The sequence below is a fragment of the Diprion similis genome, chromosome 9 (assembly GCF_021155765.1).
Source record: "Diprion similis isolate iyDipSimi1 chromosome 9, iyDipSimi1.1, whole genome shotgun sequence".
In the NCBI taxonomy this organism is placed as follows: domain Eukaryota; kingdom Metazoa; phylum Arthropoda; class Insecta; order Hymenoptera; family Diprionidae; genus Diprion; species Diprion similis.
Genome location: NC_060113.1, coordinates 7443870 through 7461659, shown reverse-complemented (window position 1 = coordinate 7461659; position 17790 = coordinate 7443870). Strand labels below are relative to the sequence as shown.

Genomic DNA, 17790 nt, shown 5'->3' with positions numbered 1-17790 from the left:
AGAGCCGACTCCAAAGGACAGCTCAAAAAAAAATTTTAAGAGGTTGCTCCAAATTTTAAAAAATGTCAAAAGACGTCAAAAAATTGAATTAAAAAAATTATATTTTCAGTATTTTGTTTGATTTTTAATTCATGTCGTGGTGCATTGTTATCGATTCTTTCTTACTAAATTGAAGAAAAAAAATTTATTAAATTTTAATATGAATATTAGAAGGTCGCTCGAAAAGATCTAAAGAAATGCACCAAAATATTGAAAAAAAAATTATGAACGACCTTTCAAAATTGAAATTTTGAACTGAAACTTTCGGAAACTTATTTTTTTTTGTCTATAAAATTATACCGTAACGGAAAAAAAAATTAAACCAGAAAAAAAATCGATTTTTGACGATTTCTGACGTTTTAAAAAATGTGGAGCGACCTCTTAAAATTTTTCTTTTCGAGCTGTCCTTTGGAGTGGGCTCTTAAAACATCAAAAACTAACATTTTGTCACACGAGACTCAAAAAAAAAAAATAGTCGGTTTTTTTGTGCCACCCTAATATGTATACATATTTAGCTTCAGATTATCACGACCATGCGATAATTTTCTTTTCTCCACTAAATTTTTTCTTACCAATTTGACAATCGAGTTACAAAATTAAATTCTTACTTTTGCTTTTTATAAACTAACCGGTGAAGTTGAATTCTTACAAACAGTTATAATAATATTCTGACGATGTAATTACTACGATTTTATAAATATGTATATGTATACATATATTTTTTTTTTTGTTTTTCTTTTGAACTATTCCATTTTGTTTTTTTATTATTCTCTGAGCTACGGTACACCTGACAGGTGCAATTGCACATGATATTTTACTCACCTGCGTCTAACGCGGAGTCATAACAATTACGAACGTATAACGAGCGAAATCGATTGCAAAATTGCATTAAATGGAGAGAGACAGTAAACAGCAGTCGAGACTCTTATTTCGCAGGTGTTCTAATTTCTAATTTGAAAATAATCAAACGTCGATGAATTGTCGTTTCTTTTTTTTTACTTGAATAATAAAAAGTGAAAAGTTTTTTGTTTTTTTCTGAACTACCTTTGTTACGTTCGATTAATTTTTACCCAATATGGAGATGCCAATTTCAATACAAAAATGAATCGGTAAGATCTGCAAAACATTTTCAAATACGATCGTTCAATCCTATATTTCAAGATTTACTAGAATTATCTTTATAAAAAATAATACAGTATGAAATTGTGGATAATTTTTAAAAGAATTCTAATTATAACATACAATTATGTCCCTAAATTCGAAATCTTGGAAGATTTTTTATAAATCAAATATTCATTGTAATTAGAAATTTTGAAAATTCGGAATCAAGCCAGTTTCGTTGTACAATACATAAAATTTAAGTCTAACAATAAGATTAGAAAAGTAAGTCGAAACTCTGCGCCTCGCTCTGAAAACTCAGTCAGGTAACGACGAAAAAAAAAAAAAATATATCAAATAATGAAAATATTACGATAACAATGCCTCGGCGAGTATATTTATCACGTTTTTGACACAAACTGTACTGCCTATCATCATCAGTGGGTATCTATCGATAACAGGAGAGAGCGAAAGACAGAAACTCCTATACGTATGTAACTATAGACACCTACCAAGTTTCCGTATCTAATTGTCATTATTTTTTAGATGAAGTCAATGTAAGAATTTAGTTAGACTCTTCTTTTATCACCATTTTTACCTTCCAATTTTACAATCATCGAAGATTATGATTTTAAAAAGTCACGATTTCGTCACGGTCGTCAGTTTTTAACATCAATGGAGATGCTTGTTTTATAATCGATCTTTGCCATTTTTATTCACAATTATCTTTATACCGATTTTTTCTACACTTGACAACTTTCTTGGTAATTGAAAGTTCGAAGTTAGTTTAAACGAATGGATGTGAAAATCTGTTTTGTTCATTCTCATATGCTATACTTCATTAGATATATGTATCATTTGGTATATTTATTGGATTTTTTTTCTTTTTTTTTTTTTTTTTTTTTAACAAATGACGTTTCTTTGGAAAAATTCATTTTTGAAGAATCTGTTCAAGGAAATAACAAGGAAATTTAGTGAAAGTGGGTTTTTGAGGTCGCTGATTACGTATCCGAACTCAGATTTTCAAAATTCAAGATGGCGGATACCGAAATTCATATCTTCAAGAATATCTATAAAAAATTTTTTTACTCAGGAGTTTTCGGGGTCACTGAAAAAAAGACTAGATATATGAAAAAAATCCTCTATACGTACCATTTTCAGCAAAATTCTACAATTTTCTAAATCATTCGCTGTCATCTTGAATTTTGCAAATCTGATAGCGGATTCGTAATCTTTGACTTCAAACACCTTCGTGTGAAAATTTTCACGATAATGCGATCAGTTAAAAAATGTATGTAAGTGAAAGTCATTTGACAGTATGAAAAGAAATCATGAATTAATTCGGAATTGAAAAAATTCTTGATGAGACATCTATTACTTTATACTTTCATTATTCTTTTTGATGTTTTACTACAAAGTTACACGTTTTTTGCAATTTTAATACCAATAACAATACGTCTCTATAAAATTACGTTCAAGGTAATCATATTCTAATCACTAATCAGATGGACACTGGGTACATTTTTCAATGCATGATATACATGTATACAAAAGTTCCCAGTCATTTTAGGGTCGTAGAATAATGGACCCCCCGGGTTTTAATCTATGATCGAGGCGAGCTCTTACCTTGGACGCGCATTTATCGCCATTGACTATCAAAACCGTCGTCAAATGCTAACCAAAATCTTCCGCAATTGCGCAATAATTTTCTCCTTTCGTTGCCTGTATTCAAATGTATTCACGGACTTTTTTTGCAGAGCTTAACGAGACCTTGAAAACTTTTGAACGTAAATTTTTCGACTTAACGAACAAACTTCGTTATATCTCGAAGACTATTTACCCGGTTTTAATGAAAGGCAGCCTAAAATAACTAGTCAAAATTGGTCTGAATTCAAAATATTCGACTCCTCGCTGCGTTTTTGTTTTTAGGGAATTTCAACCGTTGAGAACTCAAATCTGAAGTCATTTTTGAGCTGCATAGCCGGGGTTTTAAGAAAATAATAGAATTTGACGTTTTTTGCATTTTTCTTAAAAACTACTGTCGATAGATGAAAAATGACACGGCCATTGTGTAGAGCGAAAAATTCTACATCGAATTATGTCCTCATATGTCGGAAACGGAGTCGGATTAACAAATTGAGAAAAGATAAATTATTTCGCACCGTCGATAAGTAGAATTCCTGTTTTCTTAATTTGTTAATCCTTCGTTTTCTACATATGAATACATAATTCGATATAAAATTTTCCGCTCTACGAGATGGTCAAGTCAGTTTTAATATACCGACAACAGTTTTTAAGGAAAATGCAAAAAACGTCAAATTTGGCTGTTTTCTCAAAACCTCGATTATGCAGCTCAATAATGACTTCAGATTTGAGTTCCGCAGTGTCGGAAACCCCTATAAACCAAAATTCAGCCACGAGCCAAATATTTTGAATTCGGACCTATTTTGTCTGGACTATTCGTAGCTATCCATAGGAATAAAAAATAATCAAAATTGGTTCTGTAGTTATAAGCAAACTTGTTATTGCAAAGTTATACTCAAAGACCAGACTGACTGTCTTACCACCAAGGCAACATCGATTCCTATTTCATTTTGTACCTAACCTAACTTAACCTACTGTTCCAAGTCCTGTTGAAAGTATAACCATTCATCTCCTTTGCGTTCAATGACGATTTCAATTGCTTCATAGCAACGCCGCAGCCTCTTTCAACTGCTAGGCTGTCGAATGAAAAATTTCAGCAGCCATTCTAACAATCTTAAATCACACGTATGTGCCTACATGAACTTGGAATACACGAACGCGGGTAATTCGGTACTTTTACTCAACGGTTCCTTTTTTTTTTCTTCTTTTTTTTTTTTCTTCTTTGTTTTTGCGAACCTACCGCAGATGACGTAAACGCAATCAATTTATCTCCGGCTGTCTCTAATAATTTCATACTTCATTTTTGACATTTAGGATCGTATCAGGCACTAATTACACCCACAGGCGTCTGCTCGTTGGATTGTGTAGAAATTGATGTGAAATTACGTGTCCGAGAGTGTTCACCTACACTTTTGGTGTTACAAGCGTTAAATTAAACACCGAAATTCAAAGGCGGACCTTTTTCTTTTTCGAAGGTGTTAATTTATGTGTATTATATATATATATGTATATCTGACACAGCACTTCTAACGGTGTAGCTATGACATGTATCTCTATGCATCTGTACACATTGGCATATGTTTGTAATTGCGATGTGCTTGTTTTTAGCATCGATGAAACTCTCGGTTCTAATCAAGTGTAAACTGATAACTGATCGCAGTTATCAGTAGCAGCAATATTGACTGACAGATAAGAGAACCATTCGCGAATCTGTCGTTGGCTGATGACGATGATACACGCTGCACTGTATACAGGGTGACCAATTTCAGTACCTATACGCCATTCATAATTCAATCGCGAGCACGTGTTTCACGAGGATCACGTAAAGTCGGGATCTGGGTCGAGCAAACGAATTTTGCACACGTATTTGAATTGGCGTGTTTTCTTGGATTCTTTTCTTGGTTCTTAAAGTCACGATTGAAACGTTTATGTTTTTACCGCATGGGCATTGAAAAGTCCACTTTTTGTGGCAGTTTTCGTTCCGTAAAGTGACGCTTTATACGACAGCGAACAAAGTTGCGGAATAAAGTCTTTATTCCGCAGTTTTGATGCGCAGTTCGAAGTGCGCATCCCAAACTGCCGAATAAAGTAGCTTCGTCGAACAGATCGCGACATAACTTCACTCTTCGTTTTGCTTTTCAATGCCCATACCGTAAAAAATATTGTATGTGGCATGCCCGTAAACCGATTTTTGGCTCGGATAATTTCAGTACTCGCTTCCAGCTCGCCTTCAGCTCGTCCTGAAATCTTTATCCTTGCCAAAAAAACAGGCGGTTCACGGGCATGCCACATAAATAGTTATTTAATAGTCTAAGGATATATTGAAGTCGATGGAATTACGTAACATCGGGAGGAAATAAAGTAAACCTGAAAAAATATCAACGGTACTGTCTGTTTAATATTCTCATTATACATGACAGTTGAAATGATATTCTTAGTATGGCTTTTAAACTTTCACTTTACGTAGGTACAGTACATACATATTCAGAAGTTCAGCACACTCTGCAGAACATACATTTCACAAAACTGATCAGAAAAATAAGTTTCTTGTCATTCTAGCAGACGCGATAAGTAAGTATGTACCTCCGTAAACCGATGTAACATTTCTTTTACTCATATTACATTTTCTCACTAAAGTATTCCAACAATAATCTGTCACTGTAAGAATTTAAGAAGAACCGAATCCAACAGTGAACAGCCAGGAACATTCACTCTACAAAATGTGCTGATCAAATTAAACGATTTGGACAAGTTTTTGCTTCAGTTGAACATGTTGGCATCGGATAATGTCAGATCGACACCCAGACACAGTCTGTAAATGGTTTTACAGTAGTTTTCATTTATCAAAAGGTCTCATTTTCAACATATGAGCATTCGGCAAATCCAATCCCCTCGATTCCAACACTCATAATAGATTGTACTCGAACGTTGACGACTGCATTTTGATCCCAAGTCTAAGAGTGAAAAAGGAAGAGAAGACCGTGGCTCCTGGAGTAATAGACGTTGACTTTTTCGATGTCAAACTGCGACTGTCTACGTGCCAGGAGCCACGGTCTAATCTCCCTCCACGTGAAATCCGCGAGGCGTTACCTTTTCATTTGTATAATATGAAAAGTTTGCCCAGCGGAGGGGTCGATAATAAAAGTGACCGTGATATGGATATCAGGAGGCAGTGCTACCTAGCAGACAATCAGTCGACACGTTATTCGTTATTCGCACGGTGAAACAGTCCGTCACTCCGCCGATGTGCGTCGCCACTGTTGTTGGACCATTAGCTTCACGGTTTAAGTGCACCTTTGTCTCATCTCTTTACTGTACTTCCATTATAAAGGATTGATTGGTATATTGAATCGTTTTCTCAGTTTCGGATATCGACTGGCAACGATATGTGTCGCAAACGATTTGGATTTAATACTAACAGAATCGTCAAGCATCCGCAAAATGGAATACAGGTTTGTCATGCTCACGTCCACTTCTGGTAACATCATCAAGTAGTTGGGGAGACGGTGAAATGGTGATGGTGTATAATAACTTTACAAAGAAATTGTTTATTATGATAAATCAATTAACCGTGTGATTGGAATTTTAAATTGTCTTTCGATTGATAATTGTTAAATAATTTGCTTTTCGCCGATAATTGTCATTCGGAAGGCATGAAACGTTTAAATTCGACGTTGAAAATCTGTGTCGATCGTGTTTAGTCTTCGATCAAGTCTGACTAATCGAAAATTCAGATCTACTTGTTGAACTCGATTCTTCCTTATTCCAATTAAAATGTATTGATTATTTACTGAAAATTAAACTCCCAGCCTGCTCTGAGTGAAATAATTCTGCTGTTTTAACTAATTATCGGTTATGATTATCAACCTGTGATACACAAAATATACATTCATGTAATTTCGATGTCAATATTCAAGTTAACTCGAGCATAAACTTTTCTATTTCAAATGCTATATCAATTGACTTATAATATTCAATTCAATTATTCACTCAGATCGGTTATTTTTTTTTTTTTTTTTTGTTTTCTTTACCATTGTATGAGTATAAAGTTTGCCATTTTGATTTTAAGACAATATTTCACATTCTAACAATTCAAGATGACGATTTTCAAGAAAAAAAAGATAACACCGTTGCTGTTCTTGCCAAGGATTATTTACGAATACGACGAAAGTTTTCGGCGAATTTGTTTAGCGTGGATAGATGATGATTATTATCATTATTATTATTTTTTTTTCTATACATCTACAGTCAACAACATGCATTGTTATCGGTTATCGTTCATATCTCATTATCTTGCAAATTCTCGCTTATCGCAAAACGATATCTCGCAGTTAAGCCCAGGTATACACTTACTCGCTTTGCAGTTTCAATCAGTATTGCCGTATCTTGGATTGAGCAAGAAAAAGAAAATATATATATATACATATATATAAAGTAAAAAAAATAAAATAAATAAATAAATAAAAGAAAAAAAAAAAAAAAAAATCTGCTACACACACGATGCAGTGTTAATACTATCTATGCTTGGATAATTCGTTATCTTCTTTATATATATATATATATAGTTGCAGTTAACAATCATCGTTTGACTTTTCGATGCGTTTTTATTTTTTATCCATTCATTATAATTACTCGACTTCGTTAATTATAAATCGTAACTTAATGAAATTTAAGCACATCGAATTAACAACTTGTAGAAAATTCGTTTTCCACCCTTCGCGTTGTGTAATATTTTAAAAGTATCGATCGTTTATTCGAAACAAATGAATTTCAATATACCATTAATAAATAAAAATATTTATTGAACTTTACCGAAACTCGCGATCTATAGGATCGCGATATATATATATATATATATATATATATATATATTTAGGGGGAGGAAAAATAAACGAAATGGCTAAATCCGCGGATATACAATAAAACAAATAGAACGCGTTTTATGAATCGATGTTAATTATTTGTTTGTTAAAATCTCGCATATCGTTCATGACCCACTTGTCGTTGCTAACCGAGCACAGCGAACAAGAAGCTGAACTACCGCAATTGCATCTTACCTACTTTTTATCTTTACACATATATGTGGATAAAAACTTTCATTGTTAGGATAACCACCGCTTTTGATTAATATATATATATATATATATATATATATATATATAGTCATGACCTGTTTATAAATATTTGCAACATACATAATACATCTGACCCATTTATACAAAATTCTTTTATCGTCGTTGCGTTTGAAACAGCCATTTATTATGTAACACAACTATATATATATATATATATATATATATATATAGAGCCCACTCCAAAGGACAGTTAAAAAAAATTTTTAAGAGGTCGCTCCACATTTTTTAAAACCTCAGAAATCGTCAAAAAACGATTTTTTTTTTCTTAATTTTAAAATAAGTTTCCGAACGTTTCAGTTCAAAATTTTGAATTTTGAAAGATTTTTTCGAGCGACCTTTTAATATTCATATTAAAATTTCATAATTTTTTTTTCTTTAATTTAGTAAGAAAGATTCGACAACAATACACCACGACATGAATTAAATATCAAAGAAAATACTGAAAATATAATTTTTTTAATTTAATTTTTTGACGATTTTTGACATTTAAAAAAATTCGGAGCGACCTCTTGAATTTTTTTTTTTTTTAGCTGTCTTTTGGAGTGGGCCCTTAAAACATCAAAAACTAACATTTTGTCACTCGAGATTAAAAAAAAAAAAATAGTCGGTTTTTTTGCGCCACCCTAATATATATATATATATATAGTATTTCGAAAAAAATGTACTCTGATTTTTTTTCTTAAGATCTTATTTATCACGTGCAATATAAAAATGTGTCTATCAAATGTAAACGATAACAGCCGGGTTCGAATTCCGTCAATCAATTTTCTCTCCAATTCGTTCCTTATAATGTTACACCCGATTCAGAAGCTGGCTAGATTAATATCAACGTTCAACGTATAACGGAATTATCGTTGACGAACGCTATCGGTTATCGATAATCCCGCGTAACCTGCAACGATCCATTTATCGACTTCACTCTCTTTGATGTGTTTAACACTGGCGTGGTTTGTGGTGAGAGAGAGAGAGAGAGAGAGAGAGAGACTAAAAAAAAATTACGCTCGTTTTTTTTTCCAAAAAAGAACAAGTAATTTTTAACTTTCATTTTATCACGTGACTAAATTCAGTAACAATGGTTTATTTTTATCTGTTTATATATTCTGGTTTTTATTCAATTTACGATTTTTTCGATTCGATTTAGTCTGATAGAGAGGCGAAAAAATTGTAGAAAGAAAGAAAGGTGAACGGAAAGAAAACTAGGTCATTTTAACTATTTTGAGAAACGAAAATAAACAATAGTGTTATACACTAGTTGATTATGTTAATCTTGACACGTGACAGTTGGGGCGAATTTATGTTTACGCTGTTGCGATGAGAAAATAAACTAAGCATGGAGTGAGAGTGAAAATAGATTATAGCGAAATTGGTGCTCTAATTTTCGCGCATTAGCGTCTTTTTAACGAGTGAAATGAGAATTTTTTTTCCGCTTGTTTCTCGGGTTTCATGAATTGTTAATCAAGCAAGTAAATATTGCAAGTCTTCAAATCAAGTTGTCGCGTCGTGGTGATTCTAAAAATTATAATATAAATGTATGTAAAATATTATATTATACGTATGTCTGAATCGATTTATTTATTGAATGATTTAGCATAAAATGTGTCATTTATAATAAATTTATAAAAAATTTTTACCGACATTACACGCATATATTACCGGCATGCGCGTAATGTCGGTAACAAATGTCGCAAAATGAGATTTCGGTGTTCTTCGCAATCGAAAACCGGATCAGCTGCCATTTCGTCATTTCACCATCAAATCTCATGGGACTGGGCTCAAAATGTGTGTTTCATCACCACCGAGTGGCATCATACCGGATAGTTCGATCCAATCAGTGCAACTGTGAAAATTTGGCCAATTTCTGTGAGTGGTAACCAATCTGTAAAATTTTTTTCAAAAATTTGAAAAAGTGAAAAGACGCTCCACTTTTTGCCGAAATAAGGCATTAACTGCCCAAGTTTCACTCTGATCGCTTGAGCGGTATAGGAGTTTTGCATCCTCGCATTTTCGAGGTGTACAACGAGTCTTTATAAGCACCTTAACCACCATCTCATAAATTTCGCGTGGGTATGAAAATACACTGCTAAGAAAGAGAGAGACGGAGCATTGCAAAAGGAAAATGGGCGCAGCGACATCCGGTTTGTAAAAGTGCAGTAAAATCTCACATCCACAAATTTTCGCACCCGTCACTGAGTGGCGGCGTCTAGACAATTAGAGCACCCTCGTCTCCTTGCTGCCCACTTATAACAACCCGAGATCAGACGAGGAAGAATTCCCTCAGAGAGAGTTCAGGGCGTCGCACGTTACATGAATAGGAATAGTCGCCGGTAGATTTTTACTCCGTTTTTTGGTTCCTTCTGTTGAATTTGGTTTTTGTTTTTTTTTACATTCCATCGCCTCGGCGCCGCCGCTCGACCAGAATAGACGCGGCTTAATTCTATATCTTGTATTAATATCTAGGCTGGACACTGGTACTGCGGGTCTCTCTCTCTCTCTCTCTCTCTCTCTCTCTCTCTCTCTCTCCAGAAAATGAGCTGGAAGTTGGTTACGTTTAGCAAATTTATATGATGATTCTCTGTCTGATGTTCAGTAAAAAGCGAAGGGTTAAACATTCCCGAAGTCCGGTGTACACGTTGCGGAAAGTCACATGAAGTTAGTAAAGTCAGTAGAGTCACTTGTGAAGTCACATGAAGTCAGTGGAGTCACTTGAAGTCACATGAAGTCAATGGTAGACGCCAACGACGGAGGTCAATAGAGTCATTATTGAAGTTACTTGAAGTCAGTGAAGTCAGTGGAGTCACTTGAAGTCACATGAACTCAGTAGAGTAATTATTGAAGTCACCTGAAGTCTCCGGAAGTCAGTAAAGTTAGTGGAGTCACTTGTGAAGTCACATGCAGTCAGTGATGTCAATGGAGTCATTATTGAAGTCACTTGAAGTTAGTAAAGTCAGTAAAGTTACTTGTGAAGTCACATGAAGTCAATTGCCTTCACTTTGCAAGTCTTAAAGTCATGAAGTCAGGTGTACGGTCAAAACCACTCGGTAAAAAGTAGTGAAGTAGTGAAGTCGTGACAAAAACCCTTCAAAGTTTCATTAAAATTTTAGTTGCCTCAATAGCAATTCTCCACTAAGACTCAATTTCTTCGTCAATAACAGTTCGCTAACATTTATCAAATGAACTTGAAGCAATTTTTGTACCCCCCCCCCCCCCCATAGAATTTTGATCTAGTTTATCAATCAATCTATGAATAACGTAACGCGATTCACTGTCCTTTGAATTGAACTTGCAGAAACTGTCAAATTAGATTTGTTCTAGCATAATTTGTACGACAAAATCGGCTTTGGAAAAATGGTTCTAATTCCAACGAGATATTCCAGAATCTATAACGAAATGGAGCTATTGAAAATCATCATCTCCAAACCTTTAAGTTAAAACAAAGTATGTCAAGATAGATGCTACAGCATCTCTCACGTGAATTGAACGTATCCTGCGATTAATTGAACACGTTGCACTTGAGGTTAGGAATAATTAATGAAGATTTAAGGTACCACTGAAGCATGAACTTGCAGTGTGAGTTACTCACCGGAGAACTTTCGGTTCATCGACTCTATTTATAAGTGCATCCACTATACGAGTCTAACAATAAATCCTAGCACACCGTTTCGTCCTGTGGTATAAATGGTATTGACTCATTCGCTGGTCGCCAACGTGGTTATTTACACTACAGTCTTCTACTTCCCCGCCAAAACTAACGCAGAGATCTATTCTCTTCTCTTCTTCAACATTTCACTAGCACATGAGTTTCAATTTCTAGCTCACGTCGTGATTCATATGCTGCAACGATCTTCCGACGGTATTTTGAAGCCACTTGCTCCAGTTATGCTTTATGGTGGACTTGACGGGGCCGATAATTAATTGGCAATGCTTAGAAACGGGTCTGTGCTTCATTTGTCACGTTGAAGTTCGTAACGTTATCGTAACGATTTATGCTGAGGAAAAACCGTCGTTTCATGATTTTGGAATTTTTTGAAATTCCAAAAACATACTCATCGTTTGAAATCTTACTTCCTTTAAAGTCATTGTGAAGATCGTTTTCATTTTCTCTCAAGTGTTCTTGACTCGACCGCATATCGTCGTACATATTCCATCGAGATAAAAATCTTGGTGCAGAAATGTATATCTTTACATCGTAAGTGATAAATATTTGCAAGTAACAAATTTGATCGTTCTTATATCAGACACTGCATAAGCCTTGGAAACAACCCAAATGACAGATAAAAAAAGTGTCTATTCATTGCTTGAGAGGGGAACAAAAATTATATTTAAAAAAATCTAATTCTGTATGTAATATATATTTTCAGTCCATTTGTTATTTATTTTTTATGGAGAACAATAATAATCAAATTCTGCAACTCATGCTGGTTCGGCAGCACCTGAATCAATTTCCATTCAGAATATTATAATGCCTGAATGTCAGAGAATCATTTATAATAATTATAATTTATAAATAAATAAATTCGATCAAATCATTTAAATAACACAAGCTGATATATCAACGATAAAAAATGTTTTCCAGACAATTCGTGGAGATCTATAAATCAGCGATCAAAGTTGTCAGAAAAACATCAGAATCAAATAAACAATTTTGAATATCGTATTTATAAAATTCGTCAAGTTATTGACACCTCAGCTCGAATTTTTCCAATTTTTTCGAATTCATTTCTACCATATAGCAGCAGTGTTATTTAATTCGTGTTCACCATCACTATCGCAAATATGATGGCTTGAGATTCTTTAAACGATTTTCTCTCTTTTCCGAATTTTTACTCCAGACCGTGAGCCCCATCCATTCGTAAATATTCATCGAACCGGTTTGCGTTTAAAAAACACCTGCTCCGTAATGTATACTTGGCCGCAGTGATTCGGAGACAGCTAATTTTTTCGACGAGTCGGTCATGTTGGCAATGTAGAATCAGCCCGCAACGCCAACAGACTCAATCTTTGTAAACATAACATAACCCATGACCGTGGAATTCTTTATTTTTCGGTTAGATGCTACAGTCATGGGTTATGTTTTTGTATTCTTAGGTTAGATTCTACAGTCATGGGTCACATTTTTTGTATTCTTAGGTTAGATTCTAAAGTCATGGGTCATGTTTTTGTATTTTTAGGTCAGATTCTACAGTCATGGGTCACATTTTTTGTATTCTTAGGTTAGATTCTACAGTCATGGGTTATGTTTTTATATTCCTAGGTTAGATTCTACCGTCATGAGTTATGTTTTTGAATTCTTAGGTCAGATTCTACAGTCATGGGTCACATTTTTTGTATTCTTAGGTTAGATTCTACAGTCATGGGTTATGTTTTTCTATCCTTAGGTTAGATTCTACAGTCATGAGTTATGTTTTTGTATTGTCAGGTTAGATTCTACAGTCAAGGATTATATTTTTGTATATCTTTAAGTTAGATTCTACAGTCAAGGGTTATATTTTTGTATCTTCAGGTTAGATTCTACAATCATGGGTTATGTTTTTGTATCTTTAGGTAAGATTCTACAATCATGGGTTATGTATTTGTATCTTTAGGTTAGATTCAACAATCATGGGTTATGTTATGCTTACAAAGATGAGCCTGTTTCTTGGCCGGCCGCCGGTGGCGCTGCGATCTGATTCGGCATTGAATAAAATATCCATCTCAGAATGATTGCGGCCAATTGTACGCTTGTCGCTCCCGGCCATCGCGCATCGGCAGACTCGATAATACCGGTACACCAGAGTGTGTGCGCGTCACGCATGTTTCCGGCGTCAGTAACCCTCAATCCCAGCTGAGAGCTGGTAAGCCGAGACCAATGATGATTCATCCTGGTCGACGTACCCGTGCCATCGCTGTAATTCCCTTAATTATGAATTCTATCAACGCTGCTCGCATTCGCTCGTTCAATCGGAGGAAACACGTGGAGACTTCTCGACCAGGTCGTGAATTTTGATCAATCGATTTGTATAATGTAGAACACACATTGAAGTGTGTTCAATCCAGTTTAACTTGACAATTGGCTGATGAAATTTATGGGGTCGGGGTCGTTACGAAAAACTTTTCAACTTTTCGGTGGAATTGTTAAATGAATGATTTTATTTTCGTTTAGGGAAGTGTAAAAAATTTTTTTTTTTTTTTTTTTTTTTTTTACAGAAAAACGTGTCTTTAAACTTTTGATAGTAAACTGTCTACCCGAAAATGAGTATCATGTTTCGAAAGATTATACTTTATTTTGTACAAAAAATATTATGGATTGTATATTCATCTTTTTCTCAAAAAAAGTATCTTAGCTTCTGAAAATCTGAAATCTTAAATTTGGGTGACACTCACGTATCTTATTAGAGATGGAAATTTTTTTTTTCTTTTTTAACTCCTTCCAATATTAGTATTTGATAATCGAAAAAAAAACTCTCAAAAGATTAACCCTCTAGCTCAAGTCCTCTGGTTTAACAGTTAAAGATAAAAAACTGAATTTTTTATATTCTATTAATCGGTAATAAATACGTATAAAATAGTTCTTTGAGGAAGAACTGACGTGTAGTTTTAGTGTAATTGATTATTAAAAATTGGATATTTAACAGGTAATCAATATGGAATATTGTGAAAAACCCTACATTTTTAATACAATTTAACCACAAATACAAAAAACTGTAATTTATATTAATCAATTCGACGTATAGTTTTGTGAATATTTTAATTTGAATGATAGAACATTCACGAAAATATCAGTCAGCCGTACTTAAAAATGAATGACATATCTTACTCGTGAAACCATCGCAACGTTGGGTAAAAATATTTTTTTTCTTACGTCATAATTATTTTCTTTGCATGTTGTCGGTCGTGACGAAATTTAGTTGTTTAATTACTCGTTCTGTAAATTTGTCAATAAAAGTTGACTAAACACTGGCAACACCAACGTACAACAGTTAAATGCGCTGTTGCCAGATCTATCTTATGCGGAAAAATACTTGATTCAAAAGATATTTATTTATTATTGTTAGTAAATGAATAATTAAATCAATACAATTGAAAGCGTTCTTGGGTAACATCTAAATTAAACTTATTTAGTTACATATTCAGATTTTTTGTGTTAATAAACAAGAAAAGAATAAAATAAATAAAACATTTAGATTTTATTGTCACTTACGGAATACCGATGACCTGAAATAAATTAGAAATAAAAATTAAAAAAGCGATCTGTTAGACTTGTGTTGGGGATGTTTTATTTTTGAGAGGATCTTTTTTATAATAATATCAAACACTAACATTTTAGGGGGTCAGTGCGAAATTGAAGACAAAAACAAATGAAAAAAAAAATCAACCACCCTAATATAACCAATATTGACAGATATACATATATATGTATTAGGGTAGCGCAGAAAAACCGACTATTTTTTTTTTTTTCGAGTCTCGTGTGACAAAATGTTAGTTTTTTTTATGTTTTAAGAGCCCATTCCAAAGGAGAGTTGAAAAAAAAATTTTAAGAGGTCGCTCCACATTTTTTAAAACGTCAGAAATCGTCAAAAATCGATTTTTTTTTTTTTTTTAATTTTTTTTCTCGTTACGGTATAATTTTATAGATAAAAAAAATTAGTTTCCTAAAGTTTCAGTTCAAAATTTGAGTTTTGAAAGGTCGCTCATAATTTTTTTTCAATTTTTTGGTGCATTTCTTTAGATTTTTTCGAGCGGCCTTTTAATATTCATATTAAAATTTCATAAATTTTTTTTCTTTAATTTAGTAAGAACGAATCGATAACAATACACCACGACATGAATTAAAAATCAAACAAAACACTGAAAATAAACAATTTTTTTAATTTAATTTTTTGACGATTTTTGACATTTTTTAAAAATTCGAGCGACCTCTTAAAATTTTTTTTTCAGCTGTTCTTTGGAGTGGGCTCTTAAAACATCAAAAACTAACGTTTTGTCACCCGAGACTAAAAAAAAAAATAGTCGGTTTTTTTACGCCACCCTAATATGTATATATATATAATAATACTATCCATCCAAGTGGCTACTGACTGTTTTGAATCATGGAGAGAATCATTCGAAATTGCGTTAAATTAGCAGATAAGAAGTATTAATATATATATGTGAAATTGCATAAGTCACTCTAATTTGTTATCTAAAAAGTTTTGGATTGATCATTTCTATTTATACTCGTTTTATCAATGCTTGTCAAGTATTCCGACAATGTCTAAATTTCAATCGAGTATTATTTCTGTAACATTATTGCTCTTCTCCTTGAATCAATGAAATTAACGTCTTTTATTGAATATATTATAACAAAAGCAGAAGTTTGAAATTTACTTGAATTATTTTAAATAATTGCAACTCTGATCGACTTATCGGTAAATTATTAGAAATATTTAAAAAAAATTCAAGCATTATTCCTACGTTTCAATTTTCGAATTAATTAATTCGAGTAATTCGATCAAGTATCGATCAATCGATCGAAATCAATTCGTCCACCTTAGGTTGGTAAAAAATTGAACCCTCAAGCTTTCGAAAATTGAACAAATGACAGGAATCAATAATGAAACTGCGTAAAAAACATTAAGATAATCATTATCTCCGTGTAAATTTTCTCAGGTTTTCGGTCCCCAAATCCCTGACCATTTGAACATGGCATCGTCGCGTCGGCGTCGTTCGTATCGATTCTCGACCACCCCTGCAGTTTACACCCACTCAACTCGAAGGGTGGGACGACCCTCGTATATAAGCCTGAGTTGCGCTCGTCGGTGACCTTAGCCAAGATTTCATTCACAAGATTTGACGATGCATCTCCTATATATGCCCAGAAAATACGCACCGCGATCGCTTTTTTCTTCTTTCTTTCTTCCATTCTCTTTACTCGGTTTCGGTTGGAAGAAATTTTTTATTTTCAACCTACATCGAGCAGTCGATCGTTTTTTCATGTTGAACCATTATTTTTTTTTTTTTTTTTTTTTTTTTCTTTTCTCACTGACTTTTATACAAATTGTTATTTCGTAATACTGATTAAACTTTTACACTCGATTTAAAGAAATGCGATACATGAGTTTAAGGGGGTATTCTGGTCTAGAGGTCTAAATTTTATACATTTTTCTAATTGAGATAAAAAAAGAAACAAAAAATGTTTTTACCATTCATCTTTTTACAAGACCTTTATTGATGTTTGAAGAATACAAGAAAAATTCATCAACAAAAACAATCAAAAATACGAAAAGCTTCAGGGTTGTAAAGTGGGGACTATAGGAAAAAAAGCGCGTCTTGGTCGACATGTTTTTGACTCTTGTAGTGTTCCGAAACAGAAAATTCAAAGGAATTATTTATTAGTAAAGACGTTTCAATAGTCCGGAGCATGGAAAGAGAAAATAAATTTTTTTTCACGAAATGTCGACGATTTAAAAGAAAAAAAAAAATTTCATGCACCCTTGTTTTTTGACCTTTCCGAATTTTTTAAAAATAATAGCAATTTTTTTTTCCAATCCGTGCTTCCAACCATAGAGGGATATACAAAGAACATTTCCACCAAATTTTAAGTAAATCGGTCCATCAGAACTTGAGATATCATGTCGACCGTATCGAGAAAAGAAGTTTTGAAAAAAACGCGTTAAAAGATTCTGTAATTCCGAAACTAATTTGAATTTCCAAAAATCCTCTTAGAGGCTTATTCTTAAAGGTTTAAACTTTGAAAATATGGATGAAAAAATAAACGATTTTTTCAAATTTCTAGATCAAGTAAAGTAATGAAGTATTTCTTCGAGTTGCATAAAATTGTTGTTGTTTTTGTTTTTTCTTTAAGGTGAATAAACATTAATCGTCACATTGAATCGAAGTATCACGTAGTTAAAGATAT

General features: G+C 33.3%; 1 protein-coding gene across 1 annotated transcript in view; it reads left to right on the top strand.

Annotated features, from left to right (window-relative positions):
* The first annotated feature begins 6096 nt into the window (after positions 1–6096).
* The window catches only part of LOC124410144 (trafficking kinesin-binding protein milt), a 93062-nt gene continuing 81368 nt past the window's right edge, over positions 6097–17790 (top strand). Inside the window, exon 1 of the mRNA XM_046888299.1 lies at positions 6097–6233. Within this exon, the coding sequence (XP_046744255.1) occupies positions 6168–6233 (66 nt within the window). The 5' untranslated portion in view covers positions 6097–6167. The remainder of the gene's footprint in view (positions 6234–17790) is intronic.